This window comes from Podarcis vaucheri, assembly GCF_965113315.1.
Source record: "Podarcis vaucheri genome assembly, chromosome: 6".
In the NCBI taxonomy this organism is placed as follows: domain Eukaryota; kingdom Metazoa; phylum Chordata; class Lepidosauria; order Squamata; family Lacertidae; genus Podarcis; species Podarcis vaucheri.
Window position 1 is genome coordinate 33,348,109 of NC_138764.1, and position 27,966 is coordinate 33,376,074.

The 27,966-nt window shown below is 44.0% G+C and overlaps 1 protein-coding gene across 10 annotated transcripts in view; it reads right to left on the reverse strand.

Moving 5' to 3' along the window:
• BRDT (bromodomain testis associated) overlaps positions 1 to 27,966 on the reverse strand; it is a 65,725-nt gene that overhangs the window by 32,895 nt on the left and 4,864 nt on the right. For 5 of the 10 annotated variants that reach the window (XM_082227784.1, XM_082227786.1, XM_082227785.1 and 2 more), the window contains exon 2: positions 3,590 to 3,836. In XM_082227784.1, coding sequence (XP_082083910.1) covers positions 3,590 to 3,836 — 247 coding nt within the window. Of the gene's footprint in view, positions 1 to 3,589; positions 3,837 to 5,805; positions 5,915 to 20,931; positions 21,011 to 24,846; positions 24,924 to 25,786; positions 25,869 to 27,966 lie in introns of those variants that run through there. The other 5 variants (XM_082227791.1, XM_082227789.1, XM_082227790.1 and 2 more) reach the window with 5 other exon arrangements.

The window sequence follows — 27,966 nt, forward strand, 5'->3', positions numbered from 1 at the left end:
CTGAATTTTAGTTTATATACCCCCCAGACCCAACGGATATAAATATATTTTAATCCAGGAAGGCAGTTAGTGGAAGAACTAACACACAGCCACAGGTAGAGAGGAGCATAGAAGGAACAATTTCGTCTGTAGCACTCGCCAAAAAGTTGTTCATAGATGACAAGCCAAGGTTGATGGTACAATGTTCTTACATGTATATGAAATACGTTTTAAGTGTCTCCCTTAGAAATCTGAAGAGGCAGAAGAGGCCCAGGGCTAGTTCCTTTATATATATAAAAACTACACTGAGTGAATGACCTCTAATATTAACCTCAAGTGACAGCTTCTTTGGAAATCCAACACCAGAAATGTAAGGTGACAGTCACTTTGAAAGCACTTTTGGACAAACTGACCATTTGAGTTTGTCAAGAAAAACAGAAACGTGTCTGAGGGGTTTAGTCTTCGCTGACGATATCCAAGCCCTGCAATGATTTTTGAAGAGAAAGGCCCACAGACTAAGTATGCATGTTATAGTTCAGCCAATAAACAGTCAGGAAAAAGAAAAGATTGAATACTGATAAGCACCAAAATCAGCTGTGATTACATGGTCTTTCAGTAAACTGGTAGATGACTTAAGATTAATCAAAAGGGACCTATTTTAATTGGTCAGCAAATTTGTAATTGGTATTGCTGAAAGTTAACAGCTATCTTTTCCTTTCTTTCAGTTCCGATGAGTTACTCTAATAGGAAATGAAATGCAGCTATTATGGGCTTTTCTTCCTACGATGAGTGAATTTTTGCCAGTTCAATTTATGTTACACATCCTTCAATATCTAAAATGCAGAGGTTTTGTTCAGAGACAATGTATTTTAATTTGATTGATTGGATAGGGGGCCAAGAAGGTTGAAGAGTGAAATTTGTGAATGTTTTGAGTAATTGATTGATAGCACTAATTATAGTATAGGGGAACTTAAGAGGGCAAGGCCATATATAATATAGTCACATTAATTATTTTACAAGTATGAATTATGGATTTGTGTTTAAGGGAGAAGACTTACTCTTCATTATGAAGAAGTTCTGAGAGATTTCATTTTTTAATTTTATATAGCAACTGCTGAAAAAATAATTGCCATCAAATAGAATAAATACCACATAGCTGTAATTGTTTTGTTGCTTCTCCACATTGAACTAGAGTGTTTTCACACATTGCTGCAGACCATTTTCTACATATACAATGTATGTGATTTTCTTTTATCATGACAATTTTCAGCCAATTTGCTTCAATCTTATTGAAGGTAGTATCTTATACTTTATCAGATGTAATTATTTATAATTTATAGCGATATGTTCTAATCTTTGGTGCCTTGCGGCATTAAGATTCTATTATTGTGCATTAAAAGTTGCATTATATACCGCAGTGTGTTTGTATTTAGAAACACACAACAGCTGCATTCCTAAGAGCATCTCACCATCTATGGTTGCTCTCGTTTTTATTGATACTTTAAAAAACTGTATTAACTATATTAGCAAGGAGTGTGCTCATGTTCATGAAGAGACACCCTCCTCTTAAATCACTTGAGTAGCAATTCAAAAACCCAATCCACCATGCCAAGTGTGTGTAGATACAGAAAAAACTCCTTTCACCCAGCCCAAAACCTTTCCACCATGCTTCATCCATGGAGTGATCATTCATCTGGTGCTGAGCTCTGGAGGGATTCCCACTGGGCAACGGCACACAGGAAGCCCCCAAAATGGGACTTCAAGGGAGCCAGCCCAGAATCCATTGGATTTCAGAACAACCCTGCTGATGGCATTGGGTCCAATGTGTGGGGTGTAACATCACCAAAGCAGTCAAATGCAACATTTCCTGTTTGCCGAGAGTAGACACACAGGGCAATGTTGATCCAGCCAGAAGGACTTCCTGTCATACCTGGTCTGGAGCATCCTCCTCCTGCGTGTGGTCAGGTGCGACCCTGGCAGATCCTATAAAGGGGCTGGTCACGCAGCCATCTTCCCCTTCCTCCATTTTTCTCTGGACCCATCTTGATGCCTTTTGCTGTCTGCTGGCTCTCAGCCAGCAACACATGGGCTCAGTCCCCATATAAGATTAACCCACACGCTCTTCTGTAACTACAAGCTAAAGCCTGCCCTTCAGGGAACCTACTGTGAACTGAATGAGAATAAACTCCTTATTACTTTTAAGAGAAGACTGTTGTGTCTTTATTCTTTTTGTCAGGAAAAAGCAGCAATGCAAGAGCGAGCTGAAGCTGGCTGGAATGCAAAACAGGATGTGATTGTTGGGGACTGTACCATGAAAACAAAGGGGGCAGTCTTTTCACTGTTCTGAGCACCGGATGTTAGCTCAGAGTGTCATCTGACCTGTACTGGAAGTACAGGGGTGGAGTTTATGTCTCTCTACTGTTGGAGACTGGAGAGTGCAGACACGTTTCTCTGTACTGCTGCAATGACAGAAATAAAGACATGTAAATAGATTTCTCTCTCTCTCTCTTTCCCCTCCCTGGGAAGCAGGGAGGAGGGAGAGTGGTGTGTTCTCCTTCACGCTTGAGGAGGATCGCCGATCGTGACCTTGCCTGTATCCTGCCGGGAGATGCAGGCGGGGAGGTCAACAGGATCTCAAGCTAAGTGCTGGAGAATGGCCAGTTACCTCTGACTGAGGCTAGAGAATCCGACACTTTTTAAGAGGGATAAAAGGGCAATTTACCAGGAACAAATCCAATCTGGACAAGCCAGACTGGATTGCTTAACTCAGGAGATTCAAACGAATCAACCAGCTTGCTTCCAGCAATGTGCAAGGGAATGTGCTCTGCTACCAGCTCACTAGCGTGAGTGAGGAAGGATAATATTGAATCAATATATCCTCTCCTACTGTTCACAACATTCCCACACCATCGAGACGGGTGTAGTGCTGAGCAGGGCTATACCCATCCCCACCTTTCCCCCAGCTGATGTGAGCAACAGTGGCTATAGCACTTTGTCCCATGGCACCCCATGGCTGACTGGTCAGGGATAAGATTGCTCTGTTATGCAGGAACACCTGCTATAGTTTGCCATATGTGATAACAGCGAGAGAGAGGAAGTTCAAGAATTTGCCACAGATAATGGGACGCGGGTGGCGCTGTGGGTTAAACCACAGAGCCTAGGACTTGCCGATCAGAGGGTCGGCAGTTTGAATCCCTGTGACGGGGTGAGCTCCCGTTGTTCAGTCCCTGCTCCTGCCAACCTAGCAGTTTGAAAGCACATCAAAGTGCAAGTAGATAAATAGGTACCACTCTGGCGGGAAGGTAAACGGCATTTCCGTGTGCTGCTCTGGTTCGCCAGAAGCGGCTTAGTCATGCTGGCCACATGACCCAGAAGCTGTTTGCAGACAAACGCTGGCTCCCTCGGCCAATAAAGCAAGATGAGCACCACAACCCCAGAGTCGTCCATGACTGGACCTAATGGTCAGGGGTCCCTTTACCTTCAAGGCTGATGTGCTTTCATCACCACAGTTTCTCACTGAAAGATGAGCTGCAAGTTCAGACATGTGTACCCCTGCGTCTTCCTTAACTATTCATATTTCTGTTAAAGATAAAGTACAGTAAACTCTTACCGGGAGGTTTAGGCCTGCAGCGTCTACCGGCTGGTGAAACGGCCAGGAGAAGTTATGTCTCCACATTGCTCTCATGAGCACCCTCTGCAAATACTGAAGCTGATTTGTCAATCGTCCAGTTCCTTGGACATTGATGTATTCTGGAGGGGGAGGGTTGACAATTGTCGTATGCTGCTGACCTGGGGCAGTCATGTTGATCTCTAGGGCGTATCTGTTGCCTTGTAGGTCAACCTCTCTGTCAGAGAATCTGCAAGAAAAGTGATCCACGGCATGTGAATTGATTCATTGTTTTGTCTTTACTTTACTTCCTTTCGCAGGGCCTGTAAGACAGAGCTATTCTGCCTGGCTTTCAATTTGAATTTAGCCTGATCTTTTATTCCCCTTCCCTTCCCCTTTTATGAAGATTACCCACTCTGGAATCCCACAGCTAATTCTCCCCTGGTCTCCTTGCTGGCCCAAATAGGACTAATTTAGCCAGCTAGCCCTGGTGATCATCTAATGTTTATTGGATGGATTTCCCCAAGTTGATTTTTGAATTCTGAATTTATTGTTATTCACATTTTATACTGTATTTTATGCTGTTTTTAGTTGCATCAATAAGTGTTTTAAATTTGTTGTTAGCCGCCCTGAGCCCGGTTTTCTGAACCGGGAAGGGCGGGGTATAAATAAAAAAATATTATTATTATTATTATTATTATTATTATTATTATTATTATTATAGATAAACAATGTTTTCAAGAAGGTGGAAAGCCTCAAAAAGGCATTGTTAGCTGCGATACAAAACGCACACGTTTTGTGCGTGAATCAATAGCAAATCCCGTATACGGATGGCAAAACTAGGGTGAGAGATACCTGGAACAGCAATCCCTCTTACGGTCAACTTGGGGGGATGTTGGGGGAGGAGAAAGAAACCTACTGCATGTGTAGCTCTTTGTACTGCATTTTTAAAAACCTCACTTTTCAGCCAAAAGGCTCACAGAGCAGTTTACAATGATCAATAATAAGATGCCCTCAGGCTTACCGTCTAAAATACACGATACAAGAAGAGGAGGAAAAGGAGGGGATGGTGGGGGGAGGAAAAACGTATAGTCAAGCACTAGTTCTTAGTTGCAAGTTTCTTACAAGCATGTTTTCTACCAGGGGGGACACAAACAAAATATTTGCAGCTTCTTCTTCACTGATGGATGGGACCAGGTTGATCTACCCATTGCCATGATGCTTGTGGAGCAGAGAGCACCTTCCAGCAGTTCTTTGGTCCCCTGGCCAATGGGAGAGGGCAGAGTGCACTGCCCGTTGGTAGTTGCACAAGAAGCAGGAAGGGGTGTGGGATTTGGGGTACCCATCTAAAGCAATTCAAACACTAGGAAGGAAAATAGCCTTATTATCAGCTAGTCAGGATACCTCTCTGGTAGGACTCGCCAAAGTGTAATACAGTGGTACCTCGGGTTACAGATGCTTCAGGTTACATACGCTTCAGGTTACAGACTCTGCTAACCCAGAAATAGTACCTTGGGTTAAGAACTTTGCTTCAGGTTGAGAACAGAAATCGTGCTCTGGCGGCGCGGCGGCAGCAGGAGGCCCCATTAGCTTCAGGTTAAGAACGGACCTCCAGAACGAATTAAGTACTTAACCCGAGGTACCACTGTATTTGTATCTATCCGTCCCAGGATTCTGACAGACACATCCATGAGATTATCCCATTCATATCCCGATTTTTAATTTTTTTTGGTATATATAAAAAGTGTCTCTACGACAGTGAACCACTAACAGCTGAAGTTTGACTGCTGATGCCTACATCCTTCTCAAGAGCTTAGCAAAGCTGCGTCACAGAAAAGCCATTCTGAATGAGGACAACTCAGAATCAGAATTATTTTATTTGATACAACCAAACTCAACCAAACTCAAGACATGGATGCGTTGGCAGGTCACTCTCATGTTCAAGATAAAATACCACCCAAATTTAGGAGGGGGGGGGAATAAGGGCACATAAACTTATGGCTCATCACTCAGAAGATGCCAAGGAAATAGGAACTCTTGCATAAAGTGAGGAGCTGTGATCCCCCACCTACCCCCCACAGCATAAACCAACAATATCTGCATGGATCCACAAACGTACGAAGGGATATCATCAGCCAGTTTCCAGAGGTAGCATGTGTTTGAATGCAAGATGATGGATGACAAAACTGTGGGGGACAGCTATTGCTTTCATGCCATACCTGGTGTCCCTTGGCTTGTCGTTCTAGGAAAGGGGTTATTTAGAAGAGGCCATTTCTTACATCCACACCCGGAATCATGCAGATTCCTTGCTATTTGTCCCGGACTCTCAACTGTCTTCCTAACTGCCATAGAATCTTTAATCCTGGATGAACTTGTCAGGTCTGCTTCAGAACTGCCATGCAACTAGTCTCTCCGAGAAGCTAGGGCAAGATCCTGCCACAGAAACTAAGTAGCTGGCGACACTTCTTGAAGATGAGCAAAAGAGGTCACATAAAAAGAGGGTATAGATATTCAAATCAGGATCTGTGCCTCTGCAGAGGATATTGGACTTCCGCCTCTTCTCGACCCCAGCTATGGGTGCCCCATTCCTGATATACTCTAAATAGATAGATAGCTGTGGATTGTAGAAAGCCCAAATTAATTGCAACTTCAACTCTGTACACAACTGAATTTTTGTCAGCCAATTTGTCAAGCCATCTGGATATGGATTCAGAGCCTGCCATAAGCCAATCACTCAGGAGGTACAGCAGAGAAACAAAGTACTGGGAGGAAAAATTGAGCTTGTAATTAAGCGAGGATTAAGAGGTTCTAAGAAACGTAATAGAATTTTATTCAAAGCAACTGTTAATTAAGGTCCTAGCACACTAGGGGAATCTAGGTTCAACACAGCTATTGCAATAAGGAGTCATACAACAGACTTAATTCATATATAGATAGGCAGGTGCCTGCATACCATTTGGTGGGGGGGGGGACGACGTCTTTGTTGTACCACAACAACCTTCAAAACAGTTGCTGTCACATCCCAAAGTGTTTTTGAGACAATATTGTGAATCATTTCCAGTCTGATGTAGAGGATTGGGTCAGTTGCACTTTAACCAAACAGTTGCACGTTTCTCCTGGCTACAAAGCTACTCCTCCTTTCTCTTAGTATTTTGGCGCAGTACGCTCCCAATTTCCTAGCTGGCTTAACCAGTGCTCCTGACTTTTAAGAAATCTCACCAGTCCTCGGAATAAAATTCAAGGTTTCGTGTCATTCAACAGCAGAACTTAACTGGATTTTGGAGTTTGTTGTTACACTTAGTTGTCAGAACACTGCATGCATCACACGCAAAAACATGGGCAACAAACCTTGAAGTTGCTCACCCAGAAAACCCAACCTCTCATGCATTAAACTGCACTGGAATCTTTTTGATGAAGGGAAAAACAAAATTATAAGACAAGCAATCTGGTCATGCTTTCCCTCCATCTATATGATGTGGCCAGGTATTTCAAGATTTCCTATCACTGAGCAGAAGCTGAGTTAGAGGATACCAAGCCAAGGTTCTCAATAGCAAGCTGCCAGCTGTACCCCTTTCTTGGGTGCACTTGTAGAGGAAAAGTCAACCGAGAGAAATGTGCCTCTTTATGCAATGTTATGTACTGAAGTTCTCACCCTGGGCCAGCAGGGGGATACTGTAGATAATTTTCACTCAGGTCCACATATGCAAATAAGGGATCGAAAGTGACATTCAGTGATTGGATAGTTACAGAAAATGGTTACTGTTGCGTTCTAGTGGAGCTCTATATAAGCAGGCTGGCTGAACCCTTCAGTTCAGTTCTGTTCTGGCCTGTGAATAAACAAGAGCTGTTTGAAGAATCGCTGTGTCGTCTGATATGTTCACCCAGAACTTAACATGCAACACAGTCTCTCAACAACTACAAGTCCCACAATTCCTGCTGATATTTCCTATGCACAAGCAGGAGGAGCCAACAGGGTGTGACTTCTAACCCAGAAGCAGAGAGGAACCAACCACCATAACAAGCAGGGTCATAAACATCTCTGGGACAGTGAGAGCTAGCCTGTGGTTCTGATAAGATGTACAGCCCCCCCCCCCAAAGTAAGGTGAGTAAATTGAGTTAAACCCTTTGCCTCTAGGGTGCATGGAAGATCTGGCATTAGCTTCCAGGAGCCAGAGTCTGGACTCTGGGTTTCTCCCTTGTCTGTAACAAATACTGACCATGCAGCTCGGCCTGTTTGTAAATATCAGCAACCCAAAACAAGAAAGGGACAATATTCTGATTAGAACAAAATATTTGGGGGCGCTGCTGGAAGAGGGGAGGACATTTCACCCAACCCTTGGCCCAAAGGCACAGAGCTGAACATCTAAATCAGGGTGGAGAACCGGTGGCCATCATTTTACAGACCCATCACAAAGAGGACTCGTCCTGGAAAAAGAGGACATATGGTAACTATGAATGTGTATATCCTACCAAGTTCAGTACAGCTTGTTTTTGTTTGCAAAGACCTATACTTTCGTCAGCTCCTCCCTTTGTCTTTTGCAAGCAAAACTAACTGTGGGTCTGATTATTTATGGAACCATCTCATAATTAGGAAATATTTTTCTTTTCGTTATGTCATTCGTAGCAGGGGCAGCCAAGCCACAAGTCATCACGCACAATTTCTGACCCAGCATGGAAGAAAGAGAGAAAAATGTAAAAAATAAAAGAAGTTGGCAATCAGAGCTATAGCTTGAACCAGCCCAGCATCTTACCTGTAAGGAAGAAGCAGACCTCTGAAGCACAGCAAATCAGAGCTTTCTCCTTTGCCTTTTCACTGCAGCCACATCTGCAGTTTGTAATTTCCCAATGGCAACACCTGCCCAGGTATTTTCCCATATTAGCTTGTTTTAGAAAAGAAAAAAACCCATCCAGAATAATTGAATAGCATGTTAGTTGTATTTCAGTTTAGCGACATATGGATTGGTTGTGTGTCTTGATTTCTTTCACTAAGCAAGCAAGTCAGAGAGTAGTTCTTAGGGGAATTATTATTTTTTTTATATAAATATTTTTATTGTTTTTTTCAGATAAAAATTTTTTCATCAGTTTATACAGAAAAGTATCAGTTACAGAAAGAAGATAAACAAAGAGAAAAGAAAAATTGGTCATTTCATGCTTGTTCCAGTCTTATCGGACTTCCCCACATCTCCCTCACAATGCATTCTTAACAATAAACATTTCAGCAAATTATAACCTTGTTTCATGTGTTTCTTTTGTACCTTCAAAACTTACTTTTTAGTTTAAATTACTTATTGCCAAATTACTTTAAGCAGCCAATATAATAACATTTCAAACATTTAAACATTAATCCTTTCATTAATTTATTATTTGATTTCAATGTCCTCTACCCTCTTTGCTGGAGCTAATCTTTCCAATTCGTGCGAATTCTTATAGATTATTTGCAAAAGTCTTATAAATTATATGAACTATAAGAGTTCTTAGGGGAATTAAAGGGAGATGTGAAGATTCTAGCTTGTCCAAACATTACTTCCCCCGCTTTACATTAAATCAACGTAAGCATTGATTCCTGTTCCTGTAATAGTGTTATAGGAACGATTATCTAAACTTGTGTGGATGATTATCTAAACTTTTATTGCAGCCTTCTTAGATGCAAGTTTATTCAGCCGTCCATTGAGTTAGATGGGGTTTACTTAAAAAAGTAAGTTGTGCATGGAACTGCAGCAGAGAGTTTCTATTAATGTTATGGGAGCCAAATGAGATCCAACTATTTGGGGTCAAATCCTGCACTGACTTTGCCGAAGAGAAGCTGTGAACTGTGCATCGCTGACCAGCGTTAAATATGAAAATGTATTTTATTTGGTTGTTTGCATTGTTGTATGTTATGCTTATTGTATGTTATGTTCACATTTAATAAGGGTGGATTTCTGTATTGGAGGGTGGGGGTTTATGTTATGTTGTAAATAAAATTTCCAATAAAAATTTATAATAATAAAGAAAATGGAGCTTGGAATAATGTCTAGAATGTCATGGAGAGGAAGAAAGGCCTCACAGACGTATGCTTGTGCACTATGATGGGACTCCGGCCATAACAATTGCTAAATAATGCTCTTTTATTTATATTTTCAATAAAAGCACCCACCCTTTATTGGAATATGCCATTGTGTTCCACAGCAATGTTAAAGACAACTGGTTTAATGCAACAGGTAGTTCTCTCTCCTGGCACTTCCCTAAAAAGTCCTTTTTAAAATATAAAGCAAAACTTGTAACCTTACCTTTGAAACAGTTATTTTGCTGCCTAGAAAAGTCCAGGTGGCTCTAATTAGCACAGTCATAGCATTTGCCACAATGGTGCTACACCTGATGGCATTAATTCATTCTTATGTGCATGCATCTACTCAGCTTGGTGAGTTTGTTAAAAGCCCCTTCTTTGTTACAAAGGGTTGGGCAAATTGGCTTGGAGACCCTGTAGTCGTGCATGTAAGGTTTCTTTTGGGAGGAGGTTGCCTAAATCTGTAATGAACTGTCCCAGAACTGATCTAACAATGCAATTGCAGTTAGATGGTTATGGGGCCCTCTGCTGTTTTTATGCATTAATGAAACGGCATCAGAAATAAAAGTTCTGTTTTAGTGTTGGTTTGGGGCAAAGGCATGAAACGTAAGAGCTGGCAACTTAGGCTACAGTCCTAAATAATACACTTACTGTTTCTCCTTTAGCTGTCTTCAATAGGGAGATGTCATGGATAATCTATTGTTTGATGTGTTTATATATATATATTTAAAGGTTTATTGTAATGTTTACAGAAAGGTGATATGCAGGCTGCATGCACATTATACGTTTAAAGCACAGTGCTTTTCCTGAAAGAACTCTGAGCGCTGTAGTTTATCCTTCGCAGAGTTGCAACACCCAGCAATCCTTAACAAACTACAGTGTCCGGAATTCTTTTGAGAGGAAAAAATGTCCTTTGAATGTGCTGTAAAGGTACACAGCCTAGGTTTGACTGACTCAACTAGGGAATGTGGTTGACTTCTGAGTAAATGCCTGTAGGATTGCACTGTTAAACTTGGGGAGTTTTAAATCATTCCTGTAGGACAGGTGTGGCAATGCTTTGGCCCTCCAGATGTTGCTGGACTACAACTCCCATCCTACGCCAACTGTTGGCCATGCTTGCTAGGGCTGTTGGGAACTGTAGTTCAGCAATCTTTTGTTGTTGTTGTTGTTTAGTCGTTTAGTCGTGTCTGACTCTTCGTGACCCCATGGACCAGAGCACGCCAGGCACTCCTGTCTTCCACTGCCTCCCACAGTTTGGTCAAACTCATGCTGGTAGCTTCGAGAACACTATCCAGCCATCTCGTCCTCTGGCGTCCCCTTCTCCTTGTGCCCTCCATCTTTCCCAACATCAGGGTCTTTTCCAGGGAGTCTTCTCTTCTCATGAGGTGGCCAAAGTATTGGAGCCTCAGCTTCAGGATCTGTCCTTCCAGTGAGCACTCAGGGCTGATTTCCTTAAGAATGGAGAGGTTTGATCTTCTTGCAGTCCATGGGACTCTCAAGAGTCTCCTCCAGCACCACAATTCAAAAGCATCAATTCTTTGGCGATCAGCCTTCTTTATGGTCCAGCTCTCACTTCCATACATCACTACTGGGAAAACCATAGCTTTAACTATACGGACCTTTGTTGGCAAGGTGACGTCTCTGCTTTTTAAGATGCTGTCTAGGTTTGTTCAGCAATCTAAGGAGAGTCAAATGTCCCCATTGCTGCTCTAGGGCATCCTATTACAAGATGGGGATTTGTCTTTTGCAGTTAGGACAGTTTCCATGTTCTGCTGGCAAGTACTTATATTTCAGGGTGGGGAGAGATTTCAGTCCCATTTGGTTTTTAAAAATGCTTATTTTTTCCATCTGGTTGGGAAAGCAGGGTCTGTCAGAGCAAACCTTTTGAAAAGAGATTCATGTGATCCAGAACGATATGCCTGTCTCCATGAATGGATTCCTTGTTGATGTGAATATAAGAGATTGCTGTTTTGTTGTGTCTGTGGTACATTTTCACTGAGAGGAGTGTGATGGTTGGTTTAGATTCACTGAGCCAGTAATAGATCATAGCCCAATCATTAGTTAAAGTGTTCTACAATGTCATTTTAACCTTTCTGGAATGTTACAAATAGCAATCGTGCCATGATAGTTTAGATTTGGTGGAAACAGTAGAGCCTCGCTGCAAATGTTTGCTGCAGGACAAAAGTTTTAGGGTGGTGTTACTTCTAAAAATATATATCCTGGAGTCATATGTGTTCTGCTCCTACCAACATAGATTCATTTAGAAAGCAATACAGTGGTACCTTGGGTTAAGTACTTAATTTGTTCCGGAGGTCTGTTCTTAACCTGAAACTGTTCTTAACCTGAAGCACCACTTTAGCTAATGGGGCCTCCAGCTGCTGCCGCACCGCCAGAGCACGATTTCTGTTCTCATCCTGAAGCAAAGTTCTTAACCTGAAGCAGTATTTCTGGATTAGTGGAGTCTGTAACCTGAAGCGTATGTAACCTGAGGTACCACTGTACACTTTGCTCAAACAGGTACAGGATTTATTTTGGATAACAGGTTTTTAATATTTTGGATGAACAAAATGTACAACACCATAAATCAGAGATGGGGAACCTGTGGTCTTCCAGATATTGTTGAAAGTCAACTCTCACCAGCCCCAAGCCACCATGGCCCAGTGGTCAGCGATAGTGGCCATTGAAGTCCAGCCTTATTGTTGTCAACTTGCCCTTCCCTCTAAGGTCCCAGGGTAGATTATAACCATGAAAACACAATGCCATAATGAAGATGCCAGACACATCTCCTTGGGGAGGGAGTTCCATGACTTAGGAGCCACCACGTCCCTGACCTTCTGAGGTGGGGGAAACAACCAGTAGGGCCCCCTCTGCCATTCTTAACCTCTGAAAGGATTTGTAGGGAAGGAGGAGGAGACCTATCAGGTATTTGGGGTCTGAGTTGTTTAGGGCTTTAAACTAGTGTGAACACCTTAAATTGGGCCACAGGTTTCCCTTATCTCAGCATCAATAATCTGTATAATCAGAGCAGAATGAACACTCTTAGCACAATCCTATACTCTGGTGGTTAAACCACAGAGCCTAGGACTTGCCGATCAGAAGGTCGGCAGTTCGAATCCCCGCGACGGGGTGAGCTCACGTTGCTCAGTCCCGCTCCTGCCAACCTAGCAGTTCGAAAGCACACCAGTGCAAGTAGATAAATAGGTACCGCTCCGGCAGGAAGGTAATGGTGTTTCCGTGCGCTGCTCTGCTTTGCCAGAAGCAGCTTAGTCATGCTGGCCACATGACCCGGAAGCTGTATGCTGGCTCCCTTGGCCAATAACGCGAGATGAGCGCCGCAACCCCAGAGTCGTCCATGACTGGACCTAACGGTCAGGGGTCCCTTTACCTTTATACATGTCTACTCAAATGTTAGTCCTGTTGCATTCAGGAGGCTTACTCCTATGCAAGGGGACATAGGGTGACAGCTTATGGCTCCCTAAACCTCTCATCCCTTTCATTCCCAGTTGTCCACTCTGACACTTCTCCCTCTGCTGCAATTCTCTCCCATCTCTGAGCTAACCGTGGTAACAAACCACACAATCCCTTTCCTCCCATCTCCCAAACAGCTACACTCACATAATGTTTGCTATAAGATTTCAGCCCCAAACTCTGAACTATACAGTAAAGGGTGCATAGATCTAACACAACATAGCCTTTCCTTCTAGGAACATGACACCAAGATTATACTATTTGCGAGTAGGCCTGTGAGTAGGGCTTTTGAGACTCATTTCATGTCCATTAAGCTTAACTGGAGCTGTGCTATTTTCATAAGGTTGCAATCCTGCATGTTGTTATTTCAGTGTCAGCTCCATTGAATCGGGAATGTTTCTGTTCTGGGGAAAATGGCAGGAGACTAGACTTCAAGCCAGGACATCCTTGACTGCACATGCTGCCCCAAACTGTATTATCCTACCTGATATGGGTGGGCCTAACTCAGAGGTGACTAACTTGTGGCCTTCTGCCAGATGTGTTGAACTCCAGCTCCATCAGGGTTGATGGGAATAATAATAATAATAATAATAATAATAATAATAATAATAATAATAATTTATTTATACCCTGCCCATCTGGCTGGGTTTCCCCAGCCACTCTGGGCGGCTTCCTACAAAACACTAAAATACAATAACCTATTAAACATTAAAAGCTTCCCTAAACAGGGCTGCCTTAGATGTCTTCTAAAAGTTTGGTAGTTATTTTTCTCTTTGACATCTGGTGGGAGGGCGTTCCACAGGGCAGGCGCCACTACTGAGAAGGCCCAGTGTCAGAGCAGAACGATGGGGGTGGAGACGTTCCTTCAGGTATACTGGACCGAGGCTGTTTAGGGCTTTAAAGGTCAGCACCAACAGTTTGAATTGTGCTCGGAAACGTACCTTAACAACATCTGGATAGCCATAGATTTGCTGCTGGTGGTCTAAAAGGTAGGTTTGGGGTCAATTTATCTAATTGCTTTGCCTGCCATGAGCAACGGCAAGCTACAAATTCCCAATGCATTCAGATAGAATAATTTATTCACAATTTCCAATTTTGTTATGCTAGCAATGCGATCCCATGAAGAGTTAGGCACATCTAATACCATAGATTTTGATGGTCTTTGGGATGCCTGAATCTGCCTAGGATTGGGCTGGTTCTAGCTTCCTGAAGCAGCTAATCGTATTGCAGCACATAGCTCATTTCAGGACCAAATGAGCACAGCTATTGTATAGACACCCATGGTCTGTTGATGAAAACAGCAGGGATGTGGAAAGAAGATTCAGAATTAGAGTTGCATATCACTGTCGTGGCGCGGGTGGCGCTGTGGGCTAAAGCCTCAACGGCTAGGGCTTGCCGATCGAAAGGTCGGCGGTTCGAATCCCCGCGGCGGGGTGCGCTCCCGCTGTTTGGTCCCAGCGCCTGCCCACCTAGCAGTTCGAAAGCACCCCCGGGTGCAAGTAGATAAATAGGTACCGCTTACCAGCGGGAAGGTAAACGGCGTTCCGTGTGCGGCTCTGGCTCGCCAGAGCAGCGATGTCACGCTGGCCACGTGACCCGGAAGTGTCCCCGGACAGCGCTGGCCCCCGGCCAATAAATGTGAGATGGGCGCACAAACCCCACAGTCTGGCAAGACTGGCCCGTTCGGGCAGGGGTACCTTTACCTTTACCTTATCACTGTCGTGGGCTCCGTCTGAGTTTTCCAGAGAGCATTCAGTAACTGCAGAAATGATTCTCAGCTCAGCTGTGTGTCTGCCTTATTCCATACTTGGGTAGGCTTTCAGTGGCAGCTCCACATCTATGTACAGTATTCATAAGACATCTTTTTTTTTATGTGTCTGCGACTTCTGTATGTGTCTTTATTTATTGGGATCTTTTAGCTGGGAGCCCTATTAATAGCTGAAAAGCTGTGAAATGCTTAGCTCTGTTCTATGACATACTCCTGAGTTTTTCAAAAGGAAACTTTTATTAGGAACACAGTTCTTCCATCAAAAAGTGCAATGTACAACATTTTTGTTTTTTATTGGATTATCTTGAAAGATTTATGGTGCATTTGATTTACAAGGTAATGCCTTATAAAATGTTTGTACAGTCCAGCTTGGTGTAAATCCTTACATTCTGGAAAGCCAGTTACAGTAGTATCAATTGGCATATAGTCCATGAAAAGTCTGAAAATTCTTGGTGTCGTGCCGTGCGTATTAAGCTAGGATGTTTATGTAGGATTGCCAAATATCAGAGGCTAAGATACCAATCCGTTTACAAAAAAATTTTGTGTTAACAATAGCTTTGTAATTTGATGATCATCCATATTTACAAGTTTGTACATTGTTGTTTGCTTCTTAATTATTTCCTGAAAATGAAACTTTTAGTAACTGAGAGTGGTAAAAGGTAAAGGGACCCCTGAGCGTTAGGTCCAGTCATGACCGACTCTGGGGTTGCAGTGCTCATCTTGCTGTACTGGCCGAGGGAGCTGGCGTACAGCTTCCGGGTCATGTGGCCAGCATGACTAAGCCGCTTCTGGCGAACCAGAGCAGCACACGGAAACGCCGTTTACCTTCCCGCCAGAGCGGTACCTATTTATCTACTTGCAATTTGGCGTGCTTTCGAACTGCTAGGTTGGCAGGAGCAGGGACCAAGCAACAGGCGCTCACCCCATCGCGGGGATTTGAACCGCTGACCTTCTGATTGGCAAGTCCTAGGCTCTCTGGTTTAACCCCCAGCCCCACCCGCGTCCCAACTGAGAGTGGTAGATCCAAGCAAAAATTCACCACCTGAAGCATTTCAAAACCTGAGATGTTAAATGAAAGCAAATGGTCTCTGCACAATCTTTGCTTCTCTCGAAACAGTAGAAGCTTTGCAAGACGTTATTTGTTGATCGCTTAAAGCAGAGACATTAGCCCTAATTTAATATAGCACATGCTAATATGTTTCTTAACTGTGTTTTCCTCTCTGCCCTCTCTCTCATTAACATTATTCATTTTTTAGCTTATTAACATTCTTCGTTTCTTGATTGTCATTTGCTATTTATTTGTTTTATTTAGGCATTTCCTGGTTATTGTCATCCCTCCAGCTGATTTCTGCTTTTGCAAAGGTTTGCTTGAAATGAATGCGCTTTTTTGTGTTTGTAATGCAACTTGCAGCTTTCAGCCAGTAGATGTCAGCTCACTACTGGATTTCACTTATTTTGAAGCTATTAAAACAAGTGAATCGAGAAACCCATTTTTAGGGAAGGGAAATACAGTGGTACCTTGGTTCCCAAACTTAATCCGTTCCAAAGCGTTCTAAAACCAAGGCGTGCTTTCCCATAGAAAGTAATGCAAAATGGATTAAACAGCAATTTAACATGAATTTTACTATCTTATGAGACCATTGATCCATAAAATGAAAGCAATAATCAATGTACTGTAAAATAAATAAGACAGTATTGTAGATGATAAAAATAAAAATTAATTTTTCTTCTTCTGTGCACTGATGATAGTCATTGTTTGGATGGGGGGCTTTTATCCATTTCTGCAGTCACAAAATCAATCAGTAGCTGAACTGGGTTCCACACAGTCACAAAAACTAGTCACAAAAACGAAGTCACAAGCCACAGTCACAAGTCAGTCCCATAAAATGAAAAAGCCACATAAACAAGAACGCAAAAAATTAGCAAAAACAAAAGCTCCAAATATCACCTCTGGGTTGCATGGGTGCTCGGGACTCAACAGCCGACAAACTCAACAGCAAGCCTCAGATTAGCAGTGGGATACTCAATTTACAAACGGAACACACGCAACAGGAAGTGGAACATGTTCACAAACCAGAACACCTACTTCCGGGTTTGCAGCATTCTATTTCCAAGTTGTCCATAAGCTAAGCTGTTCTAAAACCAAAGTACAGTGGTGCCCTGCAAGACGAATGCCTCGCAAGACGAAAAAGTCGCTAGACGAAAGGGTTTTTCGTTTTTTGAGGTGCTTCGCAAGATGAATTTCCCTATGGGCTTGCTTCGCAAGACGAAAACGTCTTGCAAGTTTGTTTCCTTTTTCTTAAAACCGTTGATACCCAGGGTGCATTGCTTGAAGAGGTGCAGTTGCGACTTGACTTCGAGGAGCAACTCATAGCACGCTGTGTGGTAGCCTTTTTTGAGGTTTTTGAAGACTTTGGTGATTTTTGAAGCTTTTCCAAAACTTCTTTTGCAACCATTTGGTAAGTTAAACTTTTAAAACTTTTTTGGGGGTTTTTGGATTTTGGGTTGGGGTGTTTGGAATTCAAGGACTTGGTGTTGGGGAGGGGTTTGCAAGAATCTGGAAGCTTGTGGTTTTTTTTCTGCATTTTTATGATTTTCTCTGACCATTGGGCCACTCTGCTGTTTTTCTTTAAAAAAAATTCTGGGTTTGAATTTCTGCGTGGTGGGTGACTGGAGGAACAGTTGGGGAGGGGTTTGCAACAGTTGGGGAGGGGTTTGCAATTTCTGTGTGGTGGGTGGCTGGGGGAATAGTTGAGGTTTTTGAAGACTTTGGTGATTTTTGAAGCTTTTCCAAAACTTCTTTTGCAGCCATTCGGTAAGTTAAACTTTTAAAACTTTTTGGGGGGTTTTTGGATTTTGGGTTGGGGTGTTTGGAATTCAAGGACTTGGTTCTGGGTTTGAATTTCTGTGTGGTGGCTGGCTGGGTGCTTTTGAATTTTTTGGATGTGAAGCACTGATTTTTTTTGGGGGGGGGTTGCGAAGGTAGGAGCTGTGCTGCCATGGGACCCAAGAAGACTGCTGCTGCAGAGGCCGGCGAGGGGAAGAAGGAGAAGGTTACGCTGGAAATGAAGAAGGAGATCATCCGGAAGCACGACGGTGGAATGCGTGTGACAGACCTTGCCAGGGAGTACGGGAGGAATCCATCGACCATTGGGACCATCCTGAAGATGAGGGAGAAGATCCTTGCGACTGATGCAGCCAAGGGAGTCACCAGGATTGTGAAGAACCGCCCAGCTGTTCTGGAGGAGGTGGAGAAGTTGCTGCTCATCTGGTTAGAAGAGAAGCAGCGTGCAGGGGACACAGTGACTGAGGCCGTCATTTGTGAGAAGGCCAAGGCCTTGCATGCAGACCTCGTCCGGCAACAGCCAGGAACCTCAGGCGAGCCAGAAGTCTTCAAGGCAAGCAGAAGCTGGTTTGACCGGTTCAAGACAAGATCTGGAATCCACAGCGTGGTCAGGCATGGAGAGGCTGCCAGTTCTGATGTTCCTGCGGCTGAAGACTTTGCAGCGGAGTTCCTGGAGGTTGTGAAGACAGAGGGCTACGTTCCACAGCAGGTCTTCAACTGCGACGAGACCGGGCTGTTTTGGAAGAGGATGCCCAAAAGGACTTTCATCACACAGGAGGAGGCCAAGTTGCCTGGCCACAAGCCCATGAAGGACTGTCTGACCCTGCTCTTCTGTGCCAACGCAAACGGCGACCTGAAGATCAAGCCCCTGCTGGTGTAGCACTCGGAGAACCCACGGGCCTTCAAGAAACACAAGGTCGACAAGGAGCAGCTGAGTGTCATGTGGCGATCCAACAGTAAGGCTTGGGTCACACGTGTGTTGTTTGTGGACTGGGTCAATCTTGCTTTTGGCCCTGCTGTCAAACAGTACCTGCTGGACAACGACCTGCCGCTGAAGGCTTTGCTTCTGATGGACAATGCTCCTGCTCATCCTAAAGGCCTTGAGGAGGACTTGTTGGAGGAGTTCAGCTTCATCAGCATCATGTTCCTGCCGCCTAACACCACGCCACTGCTCCAGCCGATGGATCAGCAGGTCATCACCAATTTCAAAAAACTCTACACCAAGGAGCTTTTCAGGCGATGCTTCGAGGTGACTGATTGCACCACCATCACCCTGCGGGAATTCTGGAAGGACCACTTCGACATTGTCACCTGCTTGAAGATGATCACCACGGCCTGGAACGGGATCAGCCAGAGAAATTTGAATTGCGCTTAGCGCAGCCTGTGGCCGGACTGTGTGGCACCAAGTGACTCTGATGCACCAGAGTCAACAGTGGTGCAGGACATTGTTGCCTTGGGGAGGACCATGGGCCTGGAGGTCACAGAGGAGGACATCAGTGAGCTGGTGGAAGAGCACGACCACGAGCTTACCACCCAGGAGCTGGTTGAACTGCAGGCAGAGGCTGCACAGGAGCAGGCCTCGCTGGAAGAGGAGGAAGCAACTGAGGAACGGCTGTCCTCCACAGAACTGAGGGACATTTGCCTGAAGTGGAAGGATGTGCAGGCTTTTGCACAGCGGCACCACCCTGACAAGCACGTGGCACATGACCTTGCGAACACTTTTGATAGGAGGGTCATGTCGCCTTTCAGGGAGGTGCTAAAAAGGCGGATGAAGCAGCAGACCATGGACAGGTTCTTCAGCAAGAAGCAAAGAGTGGAAGAGGAACCTTCTTCGAGTGGTCCCCCAGAGTCTTAGAAAATGTACTGTACACTTTGTTGATTTTTAAATGTTTTTCTGTCATGTTTAGAAACTTAATTTATTGTTCCTTCAGTTTTTGAAATGCTCTTTACAGTATGTGTGACTTTAAAGAGCACTTAATAAACTCTTGTTGTACCAAATGTGGCTTTGTTTGGACGTTTTTTGACCGTAGGAACGCATTAATTAAATTTCAATGCATTCCTATGGGACTTCGTGCTTCGCAAGACGAAAAATTCGCTAGAAGAAAAAACTCGCAGAACGAATTAATTTCGTCTTGCGAGGCACCACTGTACCACTATATCAGAAACTGGAAAATGGCTAAGTGATGTCAGCTGAGTAATTATAAAATCGCTTTTCAGAAAGCGAGACCTGTCAATATTTGTGGTTGGAAACCAAAACCATTTGTCTTCCTGGCTTTTATTGTAAACTAGCAAAATTTCTGTCATGCTAAAGGGCAGGAAGGCAGCAAGAGGGCCCAGATATTGTTTGTGTACTGTGTGCCATGCATTCACACACTTGTACATACCCTCTCTGGTATGTGCAAGTGGTGGTTTGGGCTTAGAGATATAGGTAGGTTTAACCTCTTCTGCCATAGATTTCCCAAGAATAACCCTATACTTTCCCCCCATAGGAGTGAATGGCAGCCACTTACATCTCTGGGGGGAAATTATGGGGTGCACCAGTGTTTAAAGGGGTGTGGGACCACAGTGCAGTTTGTTTCATATCGTAGTGTTACAAGGCCTTTCCACTGATTCCATTTCATGGTCATGGCAGAATGTGTCAAAGAAGCAAAACATAGAGCCAAATAAGATGTAATGTGGGAGTTCTGTCATTGGTACTCCTAATGCTGTTTTTAAAAAGCAGCCATGGGGTGTGTGGTGAGAATTGAAATGTGGATGCCAGGGTGAGGGTGGAGTCTCCAACCTAACCCCGCCTCCCCAAAAGCTGCCATTAAGTGTGGACATATTACAACTTTCTGTTTTCCATCCCGCAGTTAGTTACGGCTGTGGAAGGACAGGGGGATCCCGATCAGGGTTGTGGCATGGAAGGAAAGGATCAGGTCTTTTCCCTCCAAAGCCATAGCCCAGTCCAAATTGGATTTCCCCCCTGTCCCCAGTGGCTGTTTATGGACATGAAAAAAGACATTGGGAGTTCCAAGTCCTGCATTCACTCAGCTTTGTTCCACATAAACTGTGTGCGGGTGACTGATATAGGGACAGTCAGTACATGAAGATGGGGAACGAGATTGCATTGACTCCTTCCCAAACACCATGCGTAGATGAGCTTTTCTGCACAGAGCCAATCCAGGGGCAAGTTGCATGTATGGAAGACCCGGTGCCAAGAAAACAGCAGCACCCACCTGCAGAGTAGAGCTCAGTGTAGCCGAAAGGCATCCTGGTTGGGATCCTGCATTTGTCCCACTGTCGGCCTTACAATTTCTCTCATTCATATATATATATATATATATAACAATTTAAAATTCAATTTTCTGTTTTACAATTTAGAATACTCATTTAAGCATCCTTAAAATATCAGTGACTTCCCTTCTTCTTTTTCCATGGTTCATTTTGCTTATCATAAATCCCTGCATATTTTACAAAAACTAAAGCATTCCGTATTTCATTATTACATCCGTCAAGACTTATTTACGCTGTTGAATTTATCTTAATACTGCCAATGTTTTCAAGTGCACACAATTTCCCCCATATATTCAATAAACGTTTTCAAATATTCTCTAAACGTATGTTTTTCTTCTTCTCTTCTTCTATATTTTAAATCTGCAAGCTGCATATATTCTGTCAACTGAAGTTGCTATTCTTCTTTGGTTGGGACTTCGCTTGTTTTCCATTTTTGAGCTAACCAAACACGGGCCGCAGTAGTGGCATACATAAATAGCCTTTTTCGACACCTGGGAATTTCAGTCTGAATTATCCCCAACAAAAAGGACTCTGGTTTTTTTTTTTTGGAACAGTACAGTGGTGCCCCGCAAGACGAATGCCTCGCAAGACGGAAAACCCGCTAGACGAAAGGGTATCCGTTTTTGAGCTGCTTCGCAAGACGAATTTCCCTATGGGCTTGCTTCGCAAGACGAAAACGTCTTGCGAGTGTTCCGATTTTTTTTGCTCCCCCCCTTTTTCTAAGCCGCTAAGCCGCTAATAGCCTTTTAGCCGCTAAGCCGCTAAGCCTTTAATAGCCACTAATCCGCTAAACCGCTAATAGCGCTAAGCCGCTAATAGGGTTGCTTCGCAAGATGAAAAAACCGCTAGGCGAAGAGACTCGCGGAACGGATTATTTTCGTCTTGTGAGGCACCACTGTACTTCTAAACATTTTTTCCAATTCATTATGAATTGTTTCCCAATACTCTTTTACAAGCCCACTACATGTGAAAGAACGTTCCCTCCACCTCTTTGCATCTCCAACACTTATCAGAGTCAACCTTATACATCTTAGCAAGCCTACTTGGCCTTAAAATTTCTAACCGTTCTCACTACAGTGGTATCTCTGGTTGCAAACAGGATTCGTTCTGGAGTCCTGTTCGCAACCTGAAAGGAAGGCAACCCGCGCCTGCGCATGTACGAGCGGCGAAACCCAGAAGTAACCCTTCCCGGTACTTCTGGGTCGCTGCGGGATGCAACCTGAAAAGACGTAACCTGAACCGAACGTAACAAGAGGTATGACTGTATTTGCTTTTTCACTTTGATGAAGGCCTTGTGAAGGGAAGCGAGCAGCTCTGAAAACATGTAGATTTCCCTGAAGTGTGCAGAGAAAGCAGCCCTTGTGTGTGCTGGAGATTCTATGCAGAACCGGCTAACTGCCTTGTAAACAGTCTCCAAATCCTCTCCAATCAGTTAGAGCACTGCATAGTTTTGTAAATCCCTCACAGCATCCCAGAGCTCTGCCCTTTTATTTATAAGATGGATGACCTCATTAGGTGAACACAACATTTTAAAACATGATACACTATAAAAGGAGAACAAAATACGCTTTGGAACACAGCCACCATCCATCTATTAAGCCCATTGGTCAGAATAGTCTCATAACTCAGGGTGCAAGCAATTATCTCTCGGGAACAAAACAGCATGCTGAAAAAAGCTTAGTGCCAATCAAAGATTTGAGGGGAGAATCTTTCGTAGCTGGGGTGTTATTGCCGAGAAGACCTTCTGGCAAGCAACAGACCTAATCTCATGCAACAATGGCACCACCAGAAGAGTCTCCAGCTGGCCAAAAGGGCCCGGGCAGGATTATGTACAGGAGAAATGCTCCTTCACATCCAGTGGCAGATTTATGGCTTGTGGAGCCCTGTGCACAGCCATTTTGAGTGCCCTATTTGTTCACCTAAGCGTAACAATGTCAAAATTTGGGGTGTATAATGTTTCTGCCTTTGCACTATGCTGCCCCCTTGTCAGACAACTTGGAAATAATCCCTGCTGTGGACCTGGCAGGAATAAAAGGTGATGATGATAATAATAAGGATGCGTCTGAAATGGATGCCACCCCCTACAAAACACACCCACACCCACACACCCACACCAAAACTTTGGTACAATCAGGAAAAAATGAGATAATGAAGATGAGGTTGCCTCTGCACTGCCCCCTCCCAAAACAGATTTAGAACAATACCTGCTGTTTGGCATACAGTAGAAACAGGAAAGAATTGCCTTATCCTTTCCCCCACATTCAGCTGAGGCCTCTCTCAAGTAGCTGCCTGCCCCACATGCCAGCAGACAGCAATACAAACACAGTAGCCAAGGGCCAATTCCTATGTTTCTTCTTCCATTCACCCCCCCCTTTCAAAAAGTCCCCCTCATGGCTGACAGGCAGTAAAACAAGCAACAGGCAATTCCCACACTCCCCCCATCCCAATGCACACTTTAAAAAAAAAGTAGCTGCTTGCCTACTGCTCCATGTCACTGGCAGGCAGCAAAACAAAGCAGAGCAGCAAACAGGTGGATCCTGTTGTTCTTCCGTCACCGTTCTACACACGTTTTCCAAAAACTTCATGGGCGCAGCAGCTTCCCACTGCTTGCTGCACCAGGCTGGTGGATAGCAAAGCAAAAAGGAGGCAAACAGGTCTGACACTTCTTCTACCCTCCCCTTTCCTAAAGCCCTCCATGGGCAAGAGAGCTTCTTTCTCCCACTACTTTGAATAAGTCCTTCCATGCACAGAAAAACAAAGAGAAGGCAAATGGGCACAATACTTCTTAACTCCTCTCCTTTTCAAAATGCCACTCCATGGACAGGGCTGCCAAAGCAGAGGAGGTGGAATAGCCTTGGCACTTTCCCCATCCACAAAACCAAAGGGTTGGCAACAACAACAACAACAACAACAACAACAATAATAATAATAATTTATTACTTATACCCCACCCATTTGACCGGGCCTCCCCAGCCACTCTGGGCGACTCCCAACAGAATATTAAAAACACAATAAAACATCAAACATTAAAAACTTCCCTAAACAGGGCTGCAATCAGATGTTTTCTAAAATTTCTAAAATTGATTATTTCTTTGACATCTGATGGGAGGATGTTCCACAGGGCAGGCGCCCCTACGAGAAGGCCCTCTGCTGGGTTCCCTGTAGCCTCACTTCTCACAGGAAGGGAACCCACAGAAGGCCCTCGGCGCTGGACCTCAGTATCCGGGCTGAATGTCTTGTCACCATCTTTGTCCCACTACAATGCCCAGGCAAATCCTTCCATCCATTAAGCCTATTGAACCTGTAATAATTCTGTCATCAAGGTCAGCATGGATGTAACTTTGTCCTCCCAGGTACCTAGCAAATTTGACACGGCTCTGGCCACACATAAACGAGGTTGAACTCACACACTTTCTCTCTCCTGGCAAGGAGGAGGTTGGAATCATCAGCTTCCTGGTTTTTAACTACCGCATGTTACCACTGTGTCTCAAAATGACAGACTTTTGGTAGTTTATTGAAAAAAGCTAGGCTCAAACCATGGTTTGCGATCCTGGCTCATTTCAACAAAACAGTGCAATCCAATCAGAGTTCCCAGCTCTGATGTAACTCTCTTGCAACAGTGCAACACTAAAGGAGGGATGGCCAACCCGTGACTCTCCAAAAGTGGCTAAAAATCTGATTATACCTTAAATGCTTTGGCAAGTGTTTTCCTTTGCATAAGGCTGATCAGAATGTTTACAATGCAGCCATGCCAAAATGGCGACTAGTTAAAAAACTTGAGCAAATAAGATGAGATGAGACGAAGGCTGTGTGTGTTTGTTTGTTTTGGCTCACATCTATTTTATATCAATACATACTTGGGTTAAAGTGTTCCATCTGATGTCTCAGGGTGCCTTTTTCAAGGAGAGTATCTAGCAGTAGATAATGGATGCTTCTATTGAAAGGGAAATAATAATGTCCAGTTAGGCAGCTGTTGGGGGTGGGAAAAGAGCTGTATTTAGGGTGCACAACTAATAAAATATTTTGAGTGTTAGGGATGTTGGGTTTGCTTGCTAGCTTTGTATCACTAGACACAAAGGGCTTGGATTAAACTGGGCAAGAGGTTGTTTGTGTGGGGGAAACCACATTAGGTTAGTTCCACTGCTTTGGGTATACAACGGTACCTCGGTTTTCAAATGTAATCTATTCCTGAAGACCATTCAAGTTTCAGAACGTTCGAAAACCAAAAACTCAATACATAAAACTCAATACGGAAGCCGCGTGGCATGTTCGACTTCCGAGGTGTGTTTGAAAACCAAAGCATTTACTTCCAGGTTTACAGCGTTCTAAAACTGAAATGTTTGTCAATCGAGACGTTTGAAAACTGAGGTACCACTATATCTTGTCCCATTTTCCAAACCTTGGCTGAATTCTTCTGTACGGAATAATCTTCCACTTTGATAAAATATTACCTTTTCCCTAGGAAAGGCAAAAAAGCGAAAAGCATTGTGATATGTATAATGGACGCAGAGGTTTCGAGAAGAAAACCGCTGCATCCGTACCTTTGCATTCATCTGCGTGGCAAGATGAATCCAAGATGTGGTCATGTTTTGCCTCAGAGCAGTTGTACCAATGAACCTTAACCTTGATCTTAAGAGACTTCCTCGCTGTTCCTCTGACAGTTTGTTTATTCTTCACTTCAGGGCCTCTCTTGAGCTAAAACAGCCATTAAGGACAAATTGTTCTAGACAGCTTTTCTTTCTCTATGAGTAACAAATCCACGCTGCTAGGTTTTTGTTGTTGTTGTGCTCCCTGTACCTTTTCTTTTCTTTTTTTCTTTTACAGGTGAATGCTTTCCAAGCATAAATACACTGTGCTGTTCTTCTGCAGCCACCGTAATCTAAATATCGGTGAAAAGGCATGCTGAAGGATCAGTTGAATATCTTAATGAACAGGTAAAATAATATTGAGCTGAACAGGATGTAGTACAGTTACACACCCCTGGAGCTATGCAAGTTTCATAGAATTTCACATGCCCATTGCCATGCTGCAGTATTCACTGTAACTAGATAATAGGGTACAGTGGTACCTCGGGTAACAGATGCTTCAGGTTACAGACGCTTCAGGTTACAGACTCCGCTAACCCAGAAATAGTACCCCGGATTAAGAACTTTGCTTCAGGATGAGAACAGAAATTGTGTGGCGGCGGCAGCAGGAGGCCCCATTAGCTAAAGTGGTACCTCAGGTTAAGAACAGACCTCCAGAACAAATTAAGTTCTTAACCCGAGGTACCACCGTACATGTTTTGATCACGTACATGGGTTCAGAATTGTTTGGACATTTGATTGCAGATCTTCTTGTACATGTCTGTCATGCCTTTAGGGCAGTGGTTTTCAACCAGTGCACACTGGGGTGCCTTGAATGATGGCCAGGGGTGACGCAGGCAACACTGGCCTCTGTCCCTCTTTCCTTTCCTCCCTCCTCTGATGTCCTCTCAGGTCTCTGCTTCCCAAAGGCTTGAACAGTTGTTTCTTGCAGCGATCTTGGCTACAAGCTCTGCAGACGAATAGTGAGTCTGGGGCTGGCCAGGGGCTGCTTCCTAGGCCCTTGTGGGGCAGTGGGAGGAGACACCTCTCTCTGGGGCAGGGAGAGCAGCTCAGAGACCAGGGGCGGCAGCAGTAGTTGCCCAGAGGACTCCCAAAGAGAGGGGAGAGGAGAGGACAGGAGGCTCCACAAGGCTCTGCAAGCAAGGGGGGACGTAACTGGGCTCCTGAGCCCCACAGGGGTACCACAGAAATGATGGGGTTGGTCAAGGGAGCCATGGACTCAAAATGGTTGAAAATGTCTGCTTTAAGGGATCCCTATATAAAGTTGGCCTCTGTTTCATGTGCTAAGCAAATGCAAGTCATTGCATATGATTCACTGTAAGCTTCGATCTATTCAAAAAGGGCAATGATTGCAGCACACCTAAGCAAGAAATACGCTTTTCTGAGGGTATGGGTATTTGCAGTTTATTTCGAGTGATTGTACTACGGATTGAAAATGTGGTGGTGATATTTGCTAGCCATTCTTTTGAATTTTATATGAAACAGCTCTTTTCCAAAGACAAACAACACAGTGTAGGCCACAGTATTTCATCTGCCTTATCTGCGACCTTTGCATATTTTGAGTGTTTTATCCCACAACAGTGAAAATGTCGTATTCTCAGGGCTGTGCTTCTATAGCCTAACCTGCTTCATTTATTCAAAGAATTCAGCCAAAAAAGGCTCCCGGGGCATTGTAAAGGTAAAGGGACCCCTGACCATTAGGTCCAGTCGTAGACGACTCTGGGGTTGCAGTGCTCATCTCGCTTTATTGGCCGAGGGAGCCGGCGTACAGCTTCCAGGTCATGTGGCCAGCATGACTAAGCCGCTTCTGGCGAACCAGAGCAGTTTACCTTCCCGCTGGAGTGGTACCTATTTATCTAATTGCACTTTGACATGCTTTCATACATATGACTAAAAAATAATAAATGTCCCTGTCCACACGCTTGCAATCTAAAAAGACGTAACACGACAGTAAAATGGACCAGGAGGGATGAGAAGATAAGCAGACTTGGGTGCAAACTCTTAGTCACAAGTTCTTTCGGTTTCGGCCGAGGGGTGCCAAAAATTGCTGGTCTCTCAGCCGCACCAATTTACTATTCAATTCAAAGTGCCAGCCAGCTTACACATGTGAAGGGATGGGGCTATTTCTCAGAAGACCAGGCTCCTTTGCATCTTTCTGCATTCTGTTCAGCTGTGCAACATTTTGGCTAAGTCCCTGTTTCCCCCTTTCCTTTCCCCATGATCCCACAATCATTGCTCATGCTTAGCTGTGACTGTCAAGTAGCTGTAACTAACATGCACCTCTAATAAGAACCCATAACCTTTTCTTGAGCGACTATCTTGACATAATGCTGCAGACAGCACATATTTATGAATAGTTCAGAGAAGGCTGGCCGGCTGACATTTACCTTC